This window comes from Oncorhynchus clarkii, chromosome 19, assembly GCF_045791955.1.
Source record: "Oncorhynchus clarkii lewisi isolate Uvic-CL-2024 chromosome 19, UVic_Ocla_1.0, whole genome shotgun sequence".
In the NCBI taxonomy this organism is placed as follows: Eukaryota; Metazoa; Chordata; class Actinopteri; order Salmoniformes; family Salmonidae; genus Oncorhynchus; species Oncorhynchus clarkii.
Window position 1 is genome coordinate 64,606,338 of NC_092165.1, and position 19,742 is coordinate 64,626,079.

A 19,742-nucleotide genomic window follows, 5' to 3' on the forward strand; every position below is an offset into this window, starting at 1 on the left:
CTGGGAGATTAGTCAGGATCGAGAGAAAGAAGAAAGATAAACGGAGCAAAGTACAGAGAGATCCTTGATGAAAACCTGTTCCAGAGCGCCCAGGACCTCAGACGGGGGCGAAGGTTCACCTTCCAACAAGACAACGACCCTAAGCACACAGCCAAGACAACACAGGAGTGGCTTCGAGACAAGTCTCTGAATGGCCTCCCCGTGGCCTCCCCCTCCCCGTGGCCTCCCCTCCCCGCGGCCTCCCCGTGGCCTCCTCCTCCCCGTAGCCTCCCCCTCCCCGTAGCCTCCCCCTCCCCGTGGCCTCCCCCTCCCCGTAGCCTCCCCCTCCCCGTGGCCTCCTCCTCCCTGCAGCCTCCCAATCCCCGTGGCTTCCCCGTGGCCTCCCAATCCCCGTGGCTTCCCGTGGCCTCCCCTCCCCGCGGCCTTCTCCTCCCCGTGGCCTCCTCCTCCCCGTGGCCTCCCCCTCCCTGCGGCCTCCCCGTGGCCTCCCCCTCCCCGTGGAATCCCCGTGGCCTCTCCTCCCCGCGGCCTCCCCCTCCCCGCAGCCACCCCATCCCCGCAGCCTCCCAATCCCGCGGCCTCCCCCTCCCCGTGGCCTCCCCCTCCCCGCGGCCTCCCCCTCCCCGCGGCCTCCCCCTCCCCGCGGCCTCCCCGTGGCCTCCTCCTCCCCGTGGCCTCCTCCTCCCCGTGGCCTCCCCCTCCCTGCGGCCTCCCCGCGGCCTCCCCCTCCCCGCGGCCTCCCCGCAGCCTCCCCCTCCCCGGGGCCTCCCCGCGGCCTCCCCCTCCCCGGGGCCTCCCCCTCCCGGTGGCCTCCCAGTGGCCTCCCCGCGGCCTCCCCCTCCCCGCAGCCTCCCCCTCCCCGGGGCCTCCCAGTGGCCTCCCCGCGGCCTCCCCCTCGGCTTTCCCGTGGCCTCCTCAATGGATCAGTCTACAGAGACAGGCGCAAATCAGACAGGTGTCTTGTGTGCCTTGAAAAAATATATGTATATTTGCGACTGCTGGACAAAAAAAATCTCATGTTTTCAATACATACCTCTTTTCTCACACAGTATTCCATATAAGGCATCCATACCTTATGAAAGTTTCCCAGTATACCATTCATTTGGTAATAAATTAAATCTAGTGATATATAACTTGACATTTCTGCCGTCCATTGTGACCTTGTGGGAGGATAACCAACCTTCCAATTAATTACAATGCATTTATTAGCTGCTATAAATGTTAGGTTACACAGTATCTTCTGATAACAGTCTCCAGTATCAACATTTCTAAGCAAAGAAAAACAGTGAGAATCTGTAGACATGCTGAGAAAAAATAAGTAAGAATTCAGCCAGCCTTCACAAGGAATTACATTTCTGAGTGCATCATATTCAGTTTCACTGGCATGTAGTGTGTTTTATGGATGGTCTTAACCTGCAGTAATTATGTCTGAGATTATATGAACATGACTGGTCCTTCACACATATCTGTATCCATTCATCATCATCAATAGTGTTTCCCAGGTCTTCCTCACATTGTTGTTTGACATGTTTTGTGTCATCAGGAAAATCCTCTATCAACCTTTGATACAGTTTGGAAAACAATTTGAGGTTTATAAGACTGCCTGACCTCAGCACCATCACAGACTGGTCTCCTCCTGACTGCCTGACCTCAGCACCATCACAGACTGGTCTCCCCCTGACTGCCTGACCTCAGCACCATCACAGACTGGTCTCCCCCTGACTGCCTGACCTCAGAACCATCACAGACTGGTCTCCCCCTGACTGCCTGACCTCAGAACAATCACAGACTGGTCTCCCCCTGACTGCCTGACCTCAGAACCATCACAGACTGGTCTCCCCCTGACTGCCTGACCTCAGCACCATCACAGACTGGTCTCCCCCTGACTGCCTGACCTCAGCACCATCACAGACTGGTCTCCTCCTGACTGCCTGACCTCAGCACCATCACAGACTGGTCTCCCCCTGACTGCCTGACCTCAGCACCATCACAGACTGGTCTCCCCCTGACTGCCTGACCTCAGCACCATCACAGACTGGTCTCCCCCTCCCTGACTGCCTGACCTCAGCACCATCACAGACTGGTCTCCCCCTGACTGCCTGACCTCAGCACCATCACAGACTGGTCTCCCCCTGACTGCCTGACCTCAGCACCATCACAGACTGGTCTCCCCCTGACTGCCTGACCTCAGCACCATCACAGACTGGTCTCCCCCTGACAGCCTGACCTCAGCACCATCACAGACTGGTCTCCCCCTGACTGCCTGACCTCAGCACCATCACAGACTGGTCTCCTCCTGACTGCCTGACCTCAGCACCATCACAGACTGGTCTCCCCCTGACTGCCTGACCTCAGCACCATCACAGACTGGTCTCCCCTGGCTATCTGACCCTGCTGAGACCCCTGTCACCATCTGATCCTGCTTGGAAGAGGCATGACAAATAATTACCTTGGTGTACATTTACAGTTGAATTCGGAAGTTTACATACACTTAGGTTGGCGTCATTAAATCTCGTTTTTCAACCACTCCACAAATTTCTTGTTAACAAACTATAGTTTTGGCAAGTCGGTTAGGACATCTACTTTGTGCATGACACAAGTCATTTTTCCAACAATTGTTTCACTGTATCACAATTCCAGTGGGTCAGAAGTTTACATACACTAAGTTTACTGTTCCTTTAAACAGCTTGGAAAATTCCATAAAATTATGTCATGGCTTTAGAAGCATCTGATGGGCTAATTGACATCATTTGAGTCAATTGGAGGTGTACCTGTGGATGTATTTCAAGGCCTACCTTCAAACTCAGTACCTCTTTGCTTGACATCATGGGAAAATCAAAAGAAATCAGCCAAGACCACAGAAAAAAAATTGTAGACCCCCATAAGTCTGGTTCATCCTTGAGAGCAATTTCCAAATGCCTGAAGTGTACCACGTTCATCTGTACAAACAATAGTACGCAAGTATAGTTCAGGAATAAATCATTTTTTCTGTTAAGTCAAACAGCATTTACCTTGCCAGCTATATCAGTCAAATAAATAGTAGCCTCTGCTTGCTTTTACTCTGAGAAAAAGCGCAACACAGACAGAGACAGCATTTGCAGACAGCAGCACCTTGCCTTTCAGAAGTTTTGCTTTCACACAGACTGTCCGCACCCTCAGTGGTGACTGTGAGGTCCTAAATCCAGCCCATATGAAACGCCGCTCTGAGGCATCCGCATGGTCCTAAAGCATACTGATGCCGCTTATGTGCAATGATAAAATGTGCAAAGACAAAAATGAAATTTTAGAATGTGGTGGGGTCAAGTCCCCCCTGTCGCCAGTTAAAGTGGCGCCCCTGTCTATCCAACATATTAGCCTAACACATTTCTGAAATCTTCATGATGTTTCCTAATCACACAAAAATGAGAAATGTAGATATCATAATCACAGGAGACAATTTGTGTGCAATGAGCCAAAACCACATTTTCATTTTGTGCATGGTAAACTTGGACAGCAGGATAGATAAACTGGGACATCATAACTGTTCCGGACGACTGTGTGATCATGCTCTCCGTAGCCGACCTGAGTAAGACATTTAATAAACAGGTCAACATACACAAGGCTGCGGGGCCAGACGGATTACCAGGACGTGTGCTGTGAGCATGCGCTAACCAACTGGCAAGTGTCTTCACTGACATTTCCAACCTCTCCCTGTATGAGTCTGTATACCAACATGTTTTAAGCAGACCATCACAGTCCCTGTGCCCAAGAACACTAAGGTAACCTGCCAAAATGACTACCGACCCGTAGCACTCACGTCTGTAGCAATGAAGTGCTTTGAAAGGCTCTAGCCCTGCTCAATATGCCTAAACCAACACTTTAGTTCTACCTCCCACAACATGCGGTGACATCAGCTGGTTTAAATGTTTCTAGAGACAAAATCTCTTTCATCATCACTCAATACCTAGGTTTTACCTCCCATGTACTCACATCCTACCATACCTTTGTCTGTACATTATGCCTGGAATCTATTCTATCGCACCCAGAAACCTCCTTTTACTCTCTGTTCCGGACGTTCTAGACGACCAATTCTCATAGCTTTTAGCCGTACCCTAAACCTACTCCTCTATTCCTCTGGTGATGTAGAGGTGAATCCAGGCCCTGCAGTGCCTAGCTCCTATTCCCCAGGCGCTCTCATTTGTTGACTTCTGTAACCGTAAAAGCCTTGGTTTCATGCATGTTAACCTTAGGGAGGAGGTTTCTAAGTTTGTTTTATTCACTGCTTTAGCACACTCTGCCAACCCGGATGTTCTAGCCGTGTCTGCATCCTGGCTTAGGAAAACCACCGAAAACCCTGAAATTTCCATCCCTAAATATGACATTTTCCGACAAGATAGAACTGCCAAAGGGGGCGGAGTTGCAATCTACTGCAGAGATAGCCTTAGTTCTGTCTTACTATCCAGGTCTGTGCCCAAACAATTCAAGCTTCTACTTCTAAAAATCCACCTTTCCAGAAACAAGTCTCTCACCGTTGCCGCTTGCTATAGACCACCCTCTGCCCCCAGCTGTGCCCTCAACACCATCTGTGAATTGATTGCCCCTCATCTGTCTTCTGAGCTCGTGTTGCTAGGTGACCTAAACTGGGACATGCTTAACACCCCAACCGTCCTACAATCTAAGCTTGAAGTCCTCAATCTCACACAAATTATCAATGAACCTACCAGGTACAACCCCAAATCCGTAAACATGGGCACCCTCGTAGATGTCATCCTAACTAACTTGCCCTCCAAATACACCTCTGCTGTTTTCAACCAAGATCTCAGCGATCACTTCCTCATTGCCTGCATCCGTAATGGGTCTGCTGTCAAATAACCACCCCTCATCACTGTCAAACGCTCCCTAAAACACTTCTGCGAGCAGGCCTTTCTAATCAACCTGGCCGGGGTATCCTGGAATGACATTGACCTCATCCCGAAAGTAGAGGATGCCTGGTTATTCTTTAAAAGTGCCTTCCTCACCATCTTAAATAAGCATGCCCCATTCAAAAAATATGGAACCAGGAACAGATACAGCCCTTGGTTCACTCCAGACCTGACTGCCCTTGACCAGCACAAAAACATCCTGTGGCGTAATACATTAGCATCGAATAGCCCCCGTGATATGCAACTTTTCAGGGAAGTTAGGAACCAATATACACAGGCAGTTAGGAAAGCTAAGGCTAGCTTTTTCAAACAGAAATTTGCATCCCTGCAGCACAAACTCAAAAAAGTTCTGGGACACGGTAAAGTCCAGAAAGAATAAGAGCACCTCCTCCCAGCTGCCCACTGCACTGAGACTAGGAAACATTGTCACCACCGATAAATCCACTAAAATTTAGTATTTCAATAAGCATTTTTCTATGGCTGGCCATACTTTCCACTTGGCTACCCCTACCCCGGTCAACTGCCCTGCACCCCCCACAGCAACTCGCCCAAGCCTCCCCCATTTCTCCTTCACCCAAATCCAGATAGCTGATGTTCTGAAAGAGCTGCCAGATCTGGACCCCTACAAATCAGCCGGGCTAGACAATCTGGACCCTCTCTTTCTAAAATTATCTGCAGAAATTGTTGCAACCCCTATTACTAGCCTGTGATTCCCAAAGATTGGAAAGCAGCCACGAACCTCACCCTCTTCAAAGGGGGAGACACTCTAGACCCAAACTGCTACAGACCTATATAAAGTGCCTTGAACTTTGCGACCTTTTGCCACATTTCAGGCTTCAAACATAAAGATATAAAACTGTATTTTTTTGTGAAGAATCAACAACAAGTGGGACACAATCATGAAGTGGAACGACATTTATTGGATATTTCAAACTTTTTTAACAAATCAAAAACTGAAAAATTGGGCGTGCAAAATGATTCAGCCCCCTTAAATTAATACTTTGTAGCGCCACCTTTTGCTGCGATTACAGCTGTAAGTCGCTTGGGGTATGTCTCTATCAGTTTTGCAAATCGAGAGACTGACATTTTTTCCCATTCCTCCTTGCAAAACAGCTCGAGCTCAGTGAGGTTGGATGGAGAGCATTTGTGAACAGCAGTTTTCAGTTCTTTCCACAGATTCTCGAATGGATTCAGGTCTGGACTTTGACTTGGCCATTCTAACACCTGGATATGTTTATTTTTGAACCATTCCATTGTAGATTTTGCTTTATGTTTTGGATCATTGTCTTGTTGGAAGACAAATCTCCGTCCCAGTCTCAGGTCTTTTGCAGACTCCATCAGGTTTTCTTCCAGAATGGTCCTGTATTTGGCTCCATCCATCTTCCCATCAATTTTAACCATCTTCCCTGTCCCTGCTGAAGAAAAGCAGGCCCAAACCATGATGCTGCCACCACCATGTTTGACAGTGGGGATGGTGTGTTCAGAGTGATGAGCTGTGTTGCTTTTACGCCAAACATAACGTTTTGCATTGTTGCCAAAAAGTTCAATTTTAGTTTCATCTGACCAGAGCACCTTCTTCCAAATGTTTGGTGTGTCTCCCAGGTGGCTTGTGGCAAACTTTAAACAACACTTTTTATGGATATCTTTAAGAAATGGCTTTCTTCTTGCCACTCTTCCATAAAGGCCAGATTTGTGAAATATACGACTGATTGTTGTCCTATGGACAGAGTCTCCCACCTCAGCTGTAGATCTCTGCAGTTCATCCAGAGTGATCATGGGCCTCTTGGCTGCATCTCTGATCAGTCTTCTCCTTGTATGAGCTGAAAGTTTAGAGGGACAGCCAGGTCTTGGTAGATTTGCAGTGGTCTGATACTCCTTCCATTTCAATATTATCGCTTGCACAGTGCTCCTTGGGATGTTTAAAGCTTGGGAAATATTTTTGTATCCAAATCCGGCTTTAAACTTCTTCACAACAGGATCTCGGACCTGCCTGGTGTGTTCCTTGTTCTTCATGATGCTCTCTGCGCTTTTAACGGACCTCTGAGACTATCACAGTGCAGGTGCATTTCTACGGAGACTTGATTACACACAGGTGGATTGTATTTATCATCATTAGTAATTTAGGTCAACATTGGATCATTCAGAGATCCTCACTGAACTTCTGGAGAGAGTTTGCTGCACTGAAAGTAAAGGGGCTGAATAATTTTGCACGCCCAATTTTTCAGTTTTTGATTTGTTAAAAAAGTTTGAAATATCCAATAAATGTCGTTCCACTTCATGATTGTGTCCCACTTGTTGTTGATTCTTCACAAAAAAATACAGTTTTATATCTTTATGTTTGAAGCCTGAAATGTGGCAAAAGGTCGCAAAGTTCAAGGGGGCCGAATACTTTCGCAAGGCACTGTATATCTATCCTACCCTGCCTTTCTAAGGTCTTCAAAAGTCAAGCTAACAAACAGATTATGCTATGCAATCTGGATTCAGAGCTGGTCATGGGTGCACCTCAGCCACGCTCAAGGCCCTAAATGATATCATAACCGCCATCGATAAGAGACATCACTGTGCATTACTCAACAGCCTTGGTTTCTCAAATGACTGCCTCGCCTGGTTCACCAACTACTCTGCAGACAGAGTTCAGTGTGTCATATCGGAGGGCATGTTGTCCGGTCCTCTGGCAGTCTCTATGGGGGTGCCACAGGGTTCAATTCTCGGGTCGACTCTCTTCTCTGTATACATCAATGATGTTGCTCTTGCTGCTGGTGATTCTCTGATCCACCTCTACGCAGACGACACCAATCTGTATACTTCTGGCCCTTCTTTGGACACTGTTTTAACTAACCTCCAGACGAGCTTCAATGCCGTACAACTCTCCTTCCGTGGCCTCCAACTGCTCTTAAATGCAAGTAAAACTAAATGCTTGCTATTCAATCGATCACTGCCCGCACCTGCCCGCATCACTACTCTGGACGGCTCTGACTTAGAATACGTGGACAACTACAAATACTTATGTCTGGTTAGACAGTAAACTCTCCTTCCAGACTCATATTAAGCATCTCCAATCCAAAATTAAATCTAGAATCAGCTCCTATTTCGCAACAAAGCATCCTTCACTCATGCTGCCAAACATACCCTCGTAAAACTGACTCTCCTGCCGATCCTGGACTTCAGCGAGCTCATTTACAAAATAGCCTCCAACACTCTACTCAGCAAACTGGATGTAATCTATCACAGTGCCATGCATTTTGTCACCACAGCCCCATGTACTACCCACCACTGCGACCTGTACGCTCTCGTTGGCTGGCCCTTGCTTCATACTCGTCACCAAACCCGTTGGCTCCAGGTCATCTATAAGTCTTTGCTAGGTAAAGCCCCGCCTTATCTCAACTCACTGGTCACCATAGCAGCACCCACCCGTAGCACGCACTCCAGCAGGTATATCTCACTGGTCACCCCCAAAGCCAATTCCTCCTTTGGCCGCCTTTCCTTCCAATTCTCTGCTGCCAATGACTGGAACGAACTGCAAAAAAATCACTGAAGCTGGAGACTCATATCTCCCACACTAACTTTAAGCACCAGCTGTCAGAGCAGCTCACAGATCACTGCACCTGTACATAGCCCATCTGTAAATAGCCCATCCAACTAGCTAATCCCCATACTGTATGTATTTACTTATCTTGCTCCTTTGCACCCCAGTATCTCTACTTGCACATTCATCTTCTGCACATCTGCCATTCCAGTGTTTAATTGCTATATTGTAATTACCTTGCCACTATGGCCTATTTGTTGCCTTACCTCCCTTATCCTACCTCATTTGCACATGCTGTATATAGATTTTCTACTGTATTATTGATTGTATGTTTGTTTATTCCATGTGTAACTCTGTGTTGTTGTATGTGTTGAACTGCTTTGTTTTATCTTGGCCAGGTCGCAGATGTAAATGAGAACTTGTTCTCAACTAGCCTCCCTGGTTAAATAAAGGTCAACTAGCCTCCCTGGTTAAATAAAGGTCAACTAGCCTCCCTGGTTAAATAAAGGTCAACTAGCCTCCCTGGTTAAATAAAGGTGGAATATGTAAATACAAAGGACAGCTGGAGCACCTGATTGGCTAAGTATGAATAGTAATTGAAAATGGTGGGAAAGATATCCTACTACATTGCCATTTTAAGAGAGATGAAAATGATGGTCAATTTAGCTATAATGTCATCCATTGTAGTCCCATTAAGATTGTAAGGTAAAATACAGTGGTTACGCAGCATTGTGATGTTGATGCATGGTTCATTTTCATACATTTCAAACCTATAGCATTAACAATTCAAATCGACACAAACATGAAATGATGTCTGAAATGTGTTGAAAGTAATGAGCGTTACAAACCAGAAACATGGAGATAAGACAGATATTGTAAACTTCTCGCCAGCTGTTACTTCCCTACCAGGGCTGTGTTACTTCCCTCCCAGGGCTGTGTTACTTCCTTCCCAGGGCTGTGTTACTTCCTTCCCAGGGCTGTGTTACTTCCTTCCCAAGGCTGTGTTACTTCCCTCCCAAGGCTGTGTTACTTCCCTCCCAGGGCTGTGTTACTTCCCTCCCAGGGCTGTGTTACTTCCCTCCCAGGGCTGTGTTACTTCCTTCCCAAGGCTGTGTTACTTCCTTTCCAAGGCTGTGTTACTTCCATCCCAGGGCTGTGTTACTTCCCTCCCAGGGCTGTGTTACTTCCTTCCCAGGGCTGTGTTACTTCCCTCCCAGGGCTGTGTTACTTCCCTCCCAGGGCTGTGTTACTTCCTTCCCAATGCTGTGTTACTTCCCTCCCAAGGATGTGTTACTTCCCTCCCAAGGCTGTGTTACTTCCTTCCCAGGGCTGTGTTACTTCCTTCCCAGGGCTGTGTTACTTCCCTCCCAAGGCTGTGTTACTTCCTTCCCAAGGCTGTGTTACTTCCTTCCCAAGGCTGTGTTACTTCCTTCCCAAGGCTGTGTTACTCCAGCTCCGCCAGCAGGTACAAAAGTAATGTTGCGGAAGTTCTGTTCTCCGTCAATTAATTCCAAGACATGATCACTAGCAAACCAATGGCAGTCTTCTCTGCAATTAGGAATGTCTCATGTAAAATAAAATATTACAGTAAGTTATTGTTAACCTTTCGGGTTACTGGCCCAACGCTCTAACCACTAGGCTATCTGCCACCCCAATTACAGTAAGTTATTGTCAACCTTTCGGGTTACTGGCCCAACGCTCTAACCACTAGGCTATCTGCCATCCCAATTACAGTAAGTTATTGGGGAACTGTTTTCCATGGTCTTGCTGGTCTAGTAAACACAGATGCAATATGTAAGAAGGAAAGGTAAACAGATATTAAAAACATTTGTAAAAAAATATATATTTGTAAAACATCAAGACAGGCTCATATTACTCCTTCAAAGTCAGGAACAAATGAGCACATACATTAATATTGATGAGATCCACATCGTTATTATTTATCAAAATAAACCTTTCTTAAAACATATAAAACATGTGTATATTGCTATGATATATACTGTATTCACAATCAAATCAATGTTAAACTATCATTTTGTTCTGTGGTGTCGCCTTACATAAATATGACTTATCTTAAGGGAGGGGGGGAGGGGGGAGAGAGGGGGAGAGAGAGACAGGGCGTGAGAGGGAGAGAGAGACAGGGCGTGAGAGGGAGAGAGAGACAGGGCGTGAGAGGGAGAGAGAGACAGGGTGTGAGAGGGAGAGAGAGACAGGGAGTGAGAGGGAGAGAGAGACAGGGAGTGAGAGGGAGAGAGAGACAGGGAGTGAGAGGGAGAGAGAGACAGGGTGAGAGAGGGAGAGAGAGACAGGGCAAGAGAGAGACACAGCGCTAGAGAGAGACACAGGGCAAGAGAGACACAGGGCGAGAGAGAGAGACAGCGCTAGAGAGAGAGACAGGGCGAAAGAGAGAGAGAAAGGGAGAGCGATAGGGAGAGAGTGATAGATAGGGAGAGAGTGAGAGATAGGGAGAGAGAGAAAGAGAGGGAGATAGAGACAGGGCAAGAAAGAGAGACAGGGTGAGAGACAGGGCGAGAGAGAGAGAGCGACAGGGCGAGAGAGAGACACACACAGGGCAAGAGAGTGAGAGAGAGAGGGAGCGAGAGAGGGATAGATAGGGAGAGAGTGATAGATAGGGAGAGAGGTTGTGTCTGTGTGAAGGCATGCAAATTGTTGCATTCCCACTCAGTAATGTGTTTTTCTAAATGTTGGCACCATATCAGAGTCACTGAGAAATCTGCACTAGGTGGAGACTGTGGCAAATCTCTGTGGTCCTACATGTTGCCAAGCCAGTCATGGCACAACCTTACATAAACAAACCAGACCAACAACAGAGAATAATACAAATGCAGGAATGGAGCTTTATGGCACTGGACTGGAGTTGTGAGATGCTGTGGAGAGAAGAGGTGGAACAGAGTTCTGGTCCTGGTTTTTGATCACATGGTGCTGGTCCAGACCTGTTCCTGCTGGTAGAGAGAGGAGACACCTGGTCTGTCTGTTTATAAAGGTCCTGATGGGCACCTCTCTCTCTCTCTCTTTCACCTCTCCCTCCATCCCTTTGTTCCAGTGCTTCACCTGTGTGGATGACAACAAATCACAGTCCTTTTATCCAGGAGCTGGTCTGTATCTACATGTGTTGGTCTGTTACATGTGTTGGTCTGTGTCTGTATCTACATGTGTTGGTCTGTTACATGTGTTGGTCTGTTACATGTGTTGGTCTGTGTCTGTAGTTACATGTGTTGGTCTGTGTCCGTAGTTACATGTGTTGGTTTGTTACGTGTGTTGGTCTGTTACATGTGTTGGTCTGTGTCTGTAGTTACATGTGTTGGTCTGTTACATGTGTTGGTTTGTGTCTGTAGTTACATGTGTTGGTCTGTTACATGTGTTGGTCTGTTACATATGTTGGTCTGTGTCTGTAGTTACATGTGTTGGTCTGTGTCCGTAGTTACATGTGTTGGTCTGTTACATGTGTTGGTCTGTGTTTGTAGTTACATGTGTTGGTCTGTGTTTGTAGTTACATGTGTTGGTCTGTGTTTGTAGTTACATGTGTTGGTCTGTTACATGTGTTGGTCTGTGTTTGTAGTTACATGTGTTGGTCTGTGTTTGTAGTTACATGTGTTGGTCTGTTACATGTGTTGGTCTGTGTTTGTAGTTACATGTGTTGGTCTGTGTTTGTAGTTACATGTGTTGGTCTGTTACATGTGTTGGTCTGTGTTTGTAGTTACTTGTGTTGGTTTGTTACATGTGTTGGTTTGTTACATGTGTTGGTCTGTGTCTGTAGATACATGTGTTGGTTTGTTACATGTGTTGGTCTGTGTCTGTAGTTACATGTGTTGGTCTGTTACATGTGTTGGGCTGTTACATGTGTTGGTTTGTTACATGTGTTGGTCTGTGTCTGTAGATACATGTGTTGGTTTGTTACATGTGTTGGTCTGTGTCTGTAGTTACATGTGTTGGTCTGTTATATGTGTTGGGCTGTTACATGTTTTGGTGTGTTACATGTGTTGGTCTGTGTCTGTAGATACATGTGTTGGTTTGTTACATGTGTTGGTCTGTGTCTGTAGTTACATGTGTTGGTTTGTTACATGTGTTGGTCTGTGTCTGTAGTTACATGTGTTGGTCTGTTACATGTGTTGGTCTGTGTCTGTAGTTACATGTGTTGGTCTGTTACATGTGTTGGTCTGTGTCTGTAGTTACATGTGTTGGTCTGTTACATGTGTTGGTCTGTGTCTGTAGTTACATGTGTTGGTCTGTTACATGTGTTGGTCTGTGTCTGTAGTTACATGTGTTGGTCTGTTACATGTGTTGGTCTGTGTCTGTAGTTACATGTGTTGGTCTGTTACATGTGTTGGTCTGTGTCTGTAGTTACATGTGTTGGTCTGTTACATGTGTTGGTCTGTGTCTGTAGTTACATGTGTTGGTCTGTTACATGTGTTGGTCTGTGTCTGTAGTTACATGTGTTGGTCTGTTACATGTGTTGGTCTGTGTCTGTAGTTACATGTGTTGGTCTGTTACATGTGTTGGTCTGTGTCTGTAGTTACATGTGTTGGTCTGTTACATGTGTTGGTCTGTGTCTGTAGTTACATGTGTTGGTCTGTTACATGTGTTGGTCTGTGTCTGTAGTTACATGTGTTGGTCTGTTACATGTGTTGGTCTGTGTCTGTAGTTACATGTGTTGGTCTGTTACATGTGTTGGTCTGTGTCTGTAGTTACATGTGTTGGTCTGTTACATGTGTTGGTCTGTGTCTGTAGTTACATGTGTTGGTCTGTTACATGTGTTGGTCTGTGTCTGTAGTTACATGTGTTGGTCTGTTACATGTGTTGGTCTGTGTCTGTAGTTACATGTGTTGGTCTGTTACATGTGTTGGTCTGTGTCTGTAGTTACATGTGTTGGTCTGTTACATGTGTTGGTCTGTGTCTGTAGTTACATATGTTGGTCTGTTACATGTGTTGGTCTGTGTCTGTAGTTACATATGTTGGTCTATTACATGTGTTGGTCTGTTACATGTGTTGGTCTGTGTCTGTAGTTACATGTGTTGGTTTGTTACATGTGTTGTTCTGTTACATGTGTTGGTCTGTGTCTGTAGTTACATGTGTTGGTCTGTTACATGTGTTGGTCTGTGTCTGTAGTTACATGTGTTGGTCTGTTACATGTGTTGGTCTGTTACATGTGTTGGTCTGTTACATGTGTTGGTCTGTGTCTGCAGTTACATGTGTTGGTCTGTTACATGTGTTGGTCTGTGTCTGCAGTTACATGTGTTGGTCTGTGTCTGTAGTTACATGTGTTGGTCTGTTAAATGTTTTTGTCTTGCGTCTGTAGTTACATGTGTTGGGCGTCCATGATATCCAGGTATTTAGCCTCGATGATGTGAGGAAGAACACAGTTCCTGAAACAGGAAGAAGAATTAGTGGGAAGTCAGTTAGTGGGAAGTCAGTTAGTGGGAAGTCAGTTAGTGAGAAGTCAGTTAGTGAGAAGTCAGTTAGTGAGAAGTCAGTTAGTGGGAAGTCAGTTAGTGGGAAGTCAGTTAGTGGGAAGTCAGTTAGTGGGAAGTCAGTTAGTGGGAAGTCAGTTAGTGGGAAGTCAGTTAGTGGGAAGTCAGTTAGTGGGAAGTCAGTTAGTGGGAAGTCAGTTAGTGGGAAGTCAGTTAGTGGGAAGTCAGTTAGTGGGAAGTCAGTTAGTGGGAAGTCAGTTAGTGGGAAGTCAGTTAGTGGGAAGTCAGTTAGTGGGAAGACAGTTAGTGGGAAGACAGTTAGTGGGAAGACAGTTAGTGGGAAGTCAGTTAGTGGGAAGTCAGTTAGTGGGAAGTCAGTTAGTGGGAAGTCAGTTAGTGGGAAGTCAGTTAGTGGGAAGTCAGTTAGTGGGTACTGTATCACCTTTATGCCATCTGGCAACAAGGGACAGACAATTTGGTTGCGGTTGCATTTGAACTTCCGGCGCTTTGAAAAACAGCTGGTGATGTCATTAACTAGAAAATACATTTGTTAAAACTGTTAAATAATGTAAACAGAATTGAAAGATATGGCAATTCTCCCCCAAATTAAATAAAACATGTAAGATACAATTTCTAACGTTGGACTTTTGGCACAATGTCGACGCTGGTGGTAGTGAGACTTGATGCCTGGACATATGTGCTTTATCTCGCACCCCATTCCAACGTTATGTTTGTCAATAAAAACTCAAATAAAAACTAAAATTGGAAAAACAATTTAGTAAACTTAAATAAAATAATTAACGAAAACATTTGAAAAACTAAAACTATACTGAAACTATACTCTGACTCCAAAATGAGCTGAAAGAAAATAAAAAGCCAAATGAATTACGTTCCACTGTAGTCTTTTTCCTTAATGGGGGTATCAAGCTCCTGAATCTGTCAGGTAAATGCTGACAGTAGATGGTGATGTTTCAAATAGGACATGCATCACTAGCTATCACTAGTTATCACTAGCTATCACTAGTTATCACTAGCTAACAGGAAAGACATCGGAGGGTGAGTGTGAAGTAGTCATAGCAGATAATATTCACATTTTTGCTGATTTTAATATTCACATGGAAAAGTCCACAGACCCAGTCCAAAAGGCTTTCGGAGCCATCATCGACTCAGTGGGTTTTGTCCAACATGTCTCTGGACCTACTCACTGCCACAGTCATACTCTGGACCTAGTTTTGTCCCATGGAATAAATGTTGTGGATCTTAATGTTTTTCCTCATAATCCTGGACTATCGGACCACCATTTTATTACGTTTGCAATCGCAACAAATAATCTGCTCAGACCCCAACCAAGGATCATCAAAAGTCGTGCTATAAATTCACAGACAACACAAAGATTCCTTGATGTCCTTCCAGACTCCCTCTGCCTACCCAAGGACATCAGAGGACAAAAATCAGTTAACCAACTAACTGAGGAACTCAATTTAACCTTGCACAATACCCTAGATGCAGTTGCACCCCTAAAAACTAAAAACATTTGTCATAAGAAACTAGCTCCCTGGTATACATAGAAAATACCCGAGCTCTGAAGCAAGCTTCCTGAAAATGGGAACGGAAATGGCGCCACACCAAACTGGAAGTCTTCCGACTAGCTTGGAAAGACAGTACCGTGCAGTATCGAAGAGCCCTTACTGCTGCTTGATCATCCTATTTTTCCAACTTAATTGAGGAAAATAAGAACAATCCTAAATTTAAAAGTAGCATTCCCCAAATGAGGATGGCTTTCACTTCAGCAGTAATAAATTCATGAACTTCTTTGAGGAAAAGATCATGATCATTTAAAAAGCAAATTACGGACTCCTCTTTAAATCTGTGTATTCCTTCAAAGCTCAGTTGTCCTGAATCTGCACAACTCTGCCAGGACCTAGGATCAAGAGAGACACTCTGCCACGGCTGTTGGAAGGAGAGGACCAAGGTGCAGCATTTTCTTTATTTTAATCAAAATGACTCAGGCAGCTCCGGACAGGAGGGCGACTCTGGCAGCTCCGGACAGGAGGGCGACTCTGGCAGCTCCGGACAGGAGGGCGACTCTGGCAGCTCCGGACAGGAGGGCGACTCTGGCAGCTCCGGACAGGAGGGCGACTCTGGCAGCTCCGGACAGGAGGGCGACTCTGGCAGCTCCGGACAGGAGGGCGACTCTGGCAGCTCCGGACAGGAGGGCGACTCTGGCAGCTCCGGACAGGAGGGCGACTCTGGCAGCTCCGGACAGGAGGGCGACTCTGGCAGCTCCGGACAGGAGGGCGACTCTGGCAGCTCCGGACAGGAGGGCGACTCTGGCAGCTCCGGACAAACCAGGCTGGGGAGACATGCAGGAGGCCGAGGCACCGGATACACGGCCGTGGAGGCGCATTGGAGGTCTCGAGCTAAGGGCCTGCACAACCCGTATTGTAGTGTCAGCAGACACCAGACCAAGTTTTGTAGTCTGTCTGTAGTCTACTGTACATGATGGAGGAACATATTGTTTGTAGTCTACTGTACATGATGGAGGAACATATTGTCTGGTTGTCAGTACCATCTTCATGTAGGGTAGAGGGGACAAGCTTTAGTGTACTACCTAGTGTGTAGTGTAATGTACACTGTGTTGTACCTGATAGGTATAAGCAGTACCATAAAGAGAGGGAATGCCATCTTCATGTAGGGTAGAGGGGACATGCCAAAGCCACACAACACCAGTAGCTGCATCATCTGGAGAAACGTGAAATAGTGGATCTTCCTCTGAGGAACCTTACGGATGTAGTGGGCGGGGGGGTAGGACGTCTAGAGATAGGAGAGGGAGAAGAGAGAGAGGGAGCAGAGAGAGAGAGAGAGAGAGAGAGAGAGAGAGAGAGAGAGAGAGAGAGAGTAGGAGAGAGAGAGAGAGAGCAGAAGAGAGAGAGAGCAGAGAGAGAGAGGGAGCAGAGAGAGAGAGGGAGCAGAGAGAGAGAGAGACAGAGATGGAGAGAGACAGTGAGAAAGTGAGAGACAGTGAGAAAGAGAGCGAGAGAGAGAGAGAGAGAAAGAGAGAGAGACAGAGATGGAGAGAGACAGTGAGAAAGTGAGAGACAGTGAGAAAGAGAGAGAGAGAGAGCGAGAGAGACAGTGAGAAAGAGAGAGAGAGAGAGAGAGAGAGAGAGAGAGAACAATTAACTTCTTTACTGATTTAACAGTGTCATCTGTTGGTCGGTGGTCTCCAAAAGATGTGCAGGTTTAAACTGTGCCTACAGGATCCTACCGTTGTTTTGATCTGCAAAGCCCTGTGGCCATTACAGTAACCCACCAAAAGCCCTGTGGCCATTACAGTAACCCACCAAAAGCCCTGTGGCCATTACAGTAACCCACCAAAAGCCCTGTGGCCATTACAGTAACCCACCAAAAGCCCTGTGGCCATTACAGTAACCCACCAAAAAGCCCTGTGGCCATTACAGTAACCCACCAAAAGCCCTGAGGCCATTACAGTAACCCACCAAAAGCCCTGTGGTCATTACAGTAACCCACCAAAAGCCCTGTGGTCAATGTGTGGCACTGTCCAAAATCACCTGTTCACCTGTTCTCACCTGCAGGGCCTTGTGGTCACTAACCTGTTCTTTAAGAATCAGGGCATTGTGGTCACTAACCTGTTCTTTAAGGAGCAGGGCATTGTGGTCACTAACCTGTTCTTTAAGGAGCAGGGCATTGTGGTCACTAACCTGTTCTTTAAGGAGCAGGGCATTGTGGTCACTAACCTGTTCTTTAAGAAGCAGGGCATTGTGGTCACTAACCTGTTCTTTAAGGAGCAGGGCATTGTGGTCACTAACCTGTTCTTTAAGAAGCAGGGCATTGTGGTCACTAACCTGTTCTTTAAGGAGCAGGGCATTGTGGTCACTAACCTGTTCTTTAAGAATCAGGGCATTGTGGTCACTAACCTGTTCTTTAAGAAGCAGGGCATTGTGGTCACTAACCTGTTCTTTAAGGAGCAGGGCATTGTGGTCACTAACCTGTTCTTTAAGAATCAGGGCATTGTGGTCACTAACCTGTTCTTTAAGGAGCAGGGCATTGTGGTCACTAACCTGTTCTTTAAGAAGCAGGGCATTGTGGTCACTAACCTGTTCTTTAAGGAGCAGGGCATTGTGGTCACTAACCTGTTCTTTAAGGAGCAGGGCATTGTGGTCACTAACCTGTTCTTTAAGGAGCAGGGCATTGTGGTCACTAACCTGTTCTTTAAGAAGCAGGGCATTGTGGTCACTAACCTGTTCTTTAAGGAGCAGGGCATTGTGGTCACTAACCTGTTCTTTAAGGAGCAGGGCATTGTGGTCACTAACCTGTTCTTTAAGGAGCAGGGCCATGCGGTCACACATCTGGTTCCCGTCTATAGATGTAAGGGCGATGTAAAGGAAGAGTCCGTAGAGGACAGGTTTGGGGATCCACTGGAGAGGAACCGGTAGCAGAAACACTGACATACCGATGAAGATGTTGGCCACTAGAGATGTTAGCCTGGTCTCCTTTACACTGACAATACTGGAGACACACACACACACACACACACACACACACACACACACAAGTCAAAAGTTACTTCTGATTAAGGACACTAGTCTATCTATAACCTCTTAGAGCATGTTATAACCCACAGGACACTAGTCTATCTATAACCTCTTAGACTAGTGTCCTGTGGGTTATAACATGCTCTATCTATAACCTCTTAGAGCATGTTATAACCCACAGGACACTAGTCTATCTATAACCTCTTAGAGCATGTTATAACCCACAGGACACTCGTCTAAGAGGTTAACAGGTCACACGTGGCATACTGCGAAAGGGTATGAAAGAGAATGATCTATGACAAAGGATGGTCTATGACAGAGTCTGGTCTATGACAGAGTCTGGTCTATGACAGAGGATGGTCTATGACAGAGTCTGGTCTATGACAGAGTCTGGTCTATGACAGAGTCTGGTCTATGACAGAGTCTGGTCTATGACAGAGGACGGTCTATGACAGAGTCTGGTCTATGACAGAGGATGGTATATGACAGAGTCTGGTCTATGACAGAGTCTGGTCTATGACAGAGTCTGGTCTATGACAGAGTCTGGTCTATGACAGAGGACGGTCTACGACAGAGGACGGTCTACGACAGAGGACGGTCTATGACAGAGTCTGGTCTATGACAGAGGACGGACTATGACAGAGGATGGTCTATGACAGAGGATGGTCTATGACAGAGGACGGTCTATGACAGAGTCTGGTCTATGACAGAGTCTGGTCTATGACAGAGGATGGTCTATGACAGAGGATGGTCTATGACAGAGGACGGACTATGACAGAGGACGGTCTATGACAGAGGACGGTCTATGACAGAGGACGGTCTATGACAGAGGACGGTCTATGACAGAGGACGGACTATGACAGAGGACGGTCTATGACAGAGGACGGTCTATGACAGAGGACGGTCTATGACAGAGTCTGGTCTATGACAGAGGATGGTCTATGACAGAGGATGGTCTATGACAGAGTCTGGTCTATGACAGAGTCTGGTCTATGACAGAGGACGGTCTATGACAGAGGACGGTCTATGACAGAGGACGGTCTATGACAGAGTCTGGTCTATGACAGAGGACGGTCTATGACAGAGTCTGGTCTATGACAGAGTCTGGTCTATGACAGAGGATGGTCTATGACAGAGGATGGTCTATGACAGAGTCTGGTCTATGACAGAGTCCGGTATATGACAGAGGATGGTCTATGGTCTCAGGGGATACAGCTGTCTTCAATTACAGACTCCTGCAGCATGATAAAAGCCAGTGTTCCTTTGTTAGGCGAGAGAGAGCTACTTGGTGTGTCCTCTGTTTCGTTGTTGTAAAGTATTTAGTAGCCGG

General features: G+C 46.4%; 1 protein-coding gene across 1 annotated transcript in view; it reads right to left on the reverse strand.

The window, feature by feature from the left end:
- Nucleotides 1-13,744: 13,744 nt before the first annotated feature.
- The window catches only part of LOC139374409 (solute carrier family 4 member 11), a 70,955-nt gene continuing 64,957 nt past the window's right edge, over nucleotides 13,745-19,742 (reverse strand). Inside the window, exons 14-16 of the mRNA XM_071115462.1 lie at nucleotides 18,191-18,386; nucleotides 16,501-16,670; nucleotides 13,745-13,811 (exon numbers count right to left, since the gene is read on the reverse strand). Coding sequence (XP_070971563.1) covers nucleotides 13,745-13,811; nucleotides 16,501-16,670; nucleotides 18,191-18,386 — 433 coding nt within the window. The remainder of the gene's footprint in view (nucleotides 13,812-16,500; nucleotides 16,671-18,190; nucleotides 18,387-19,742) is intronic.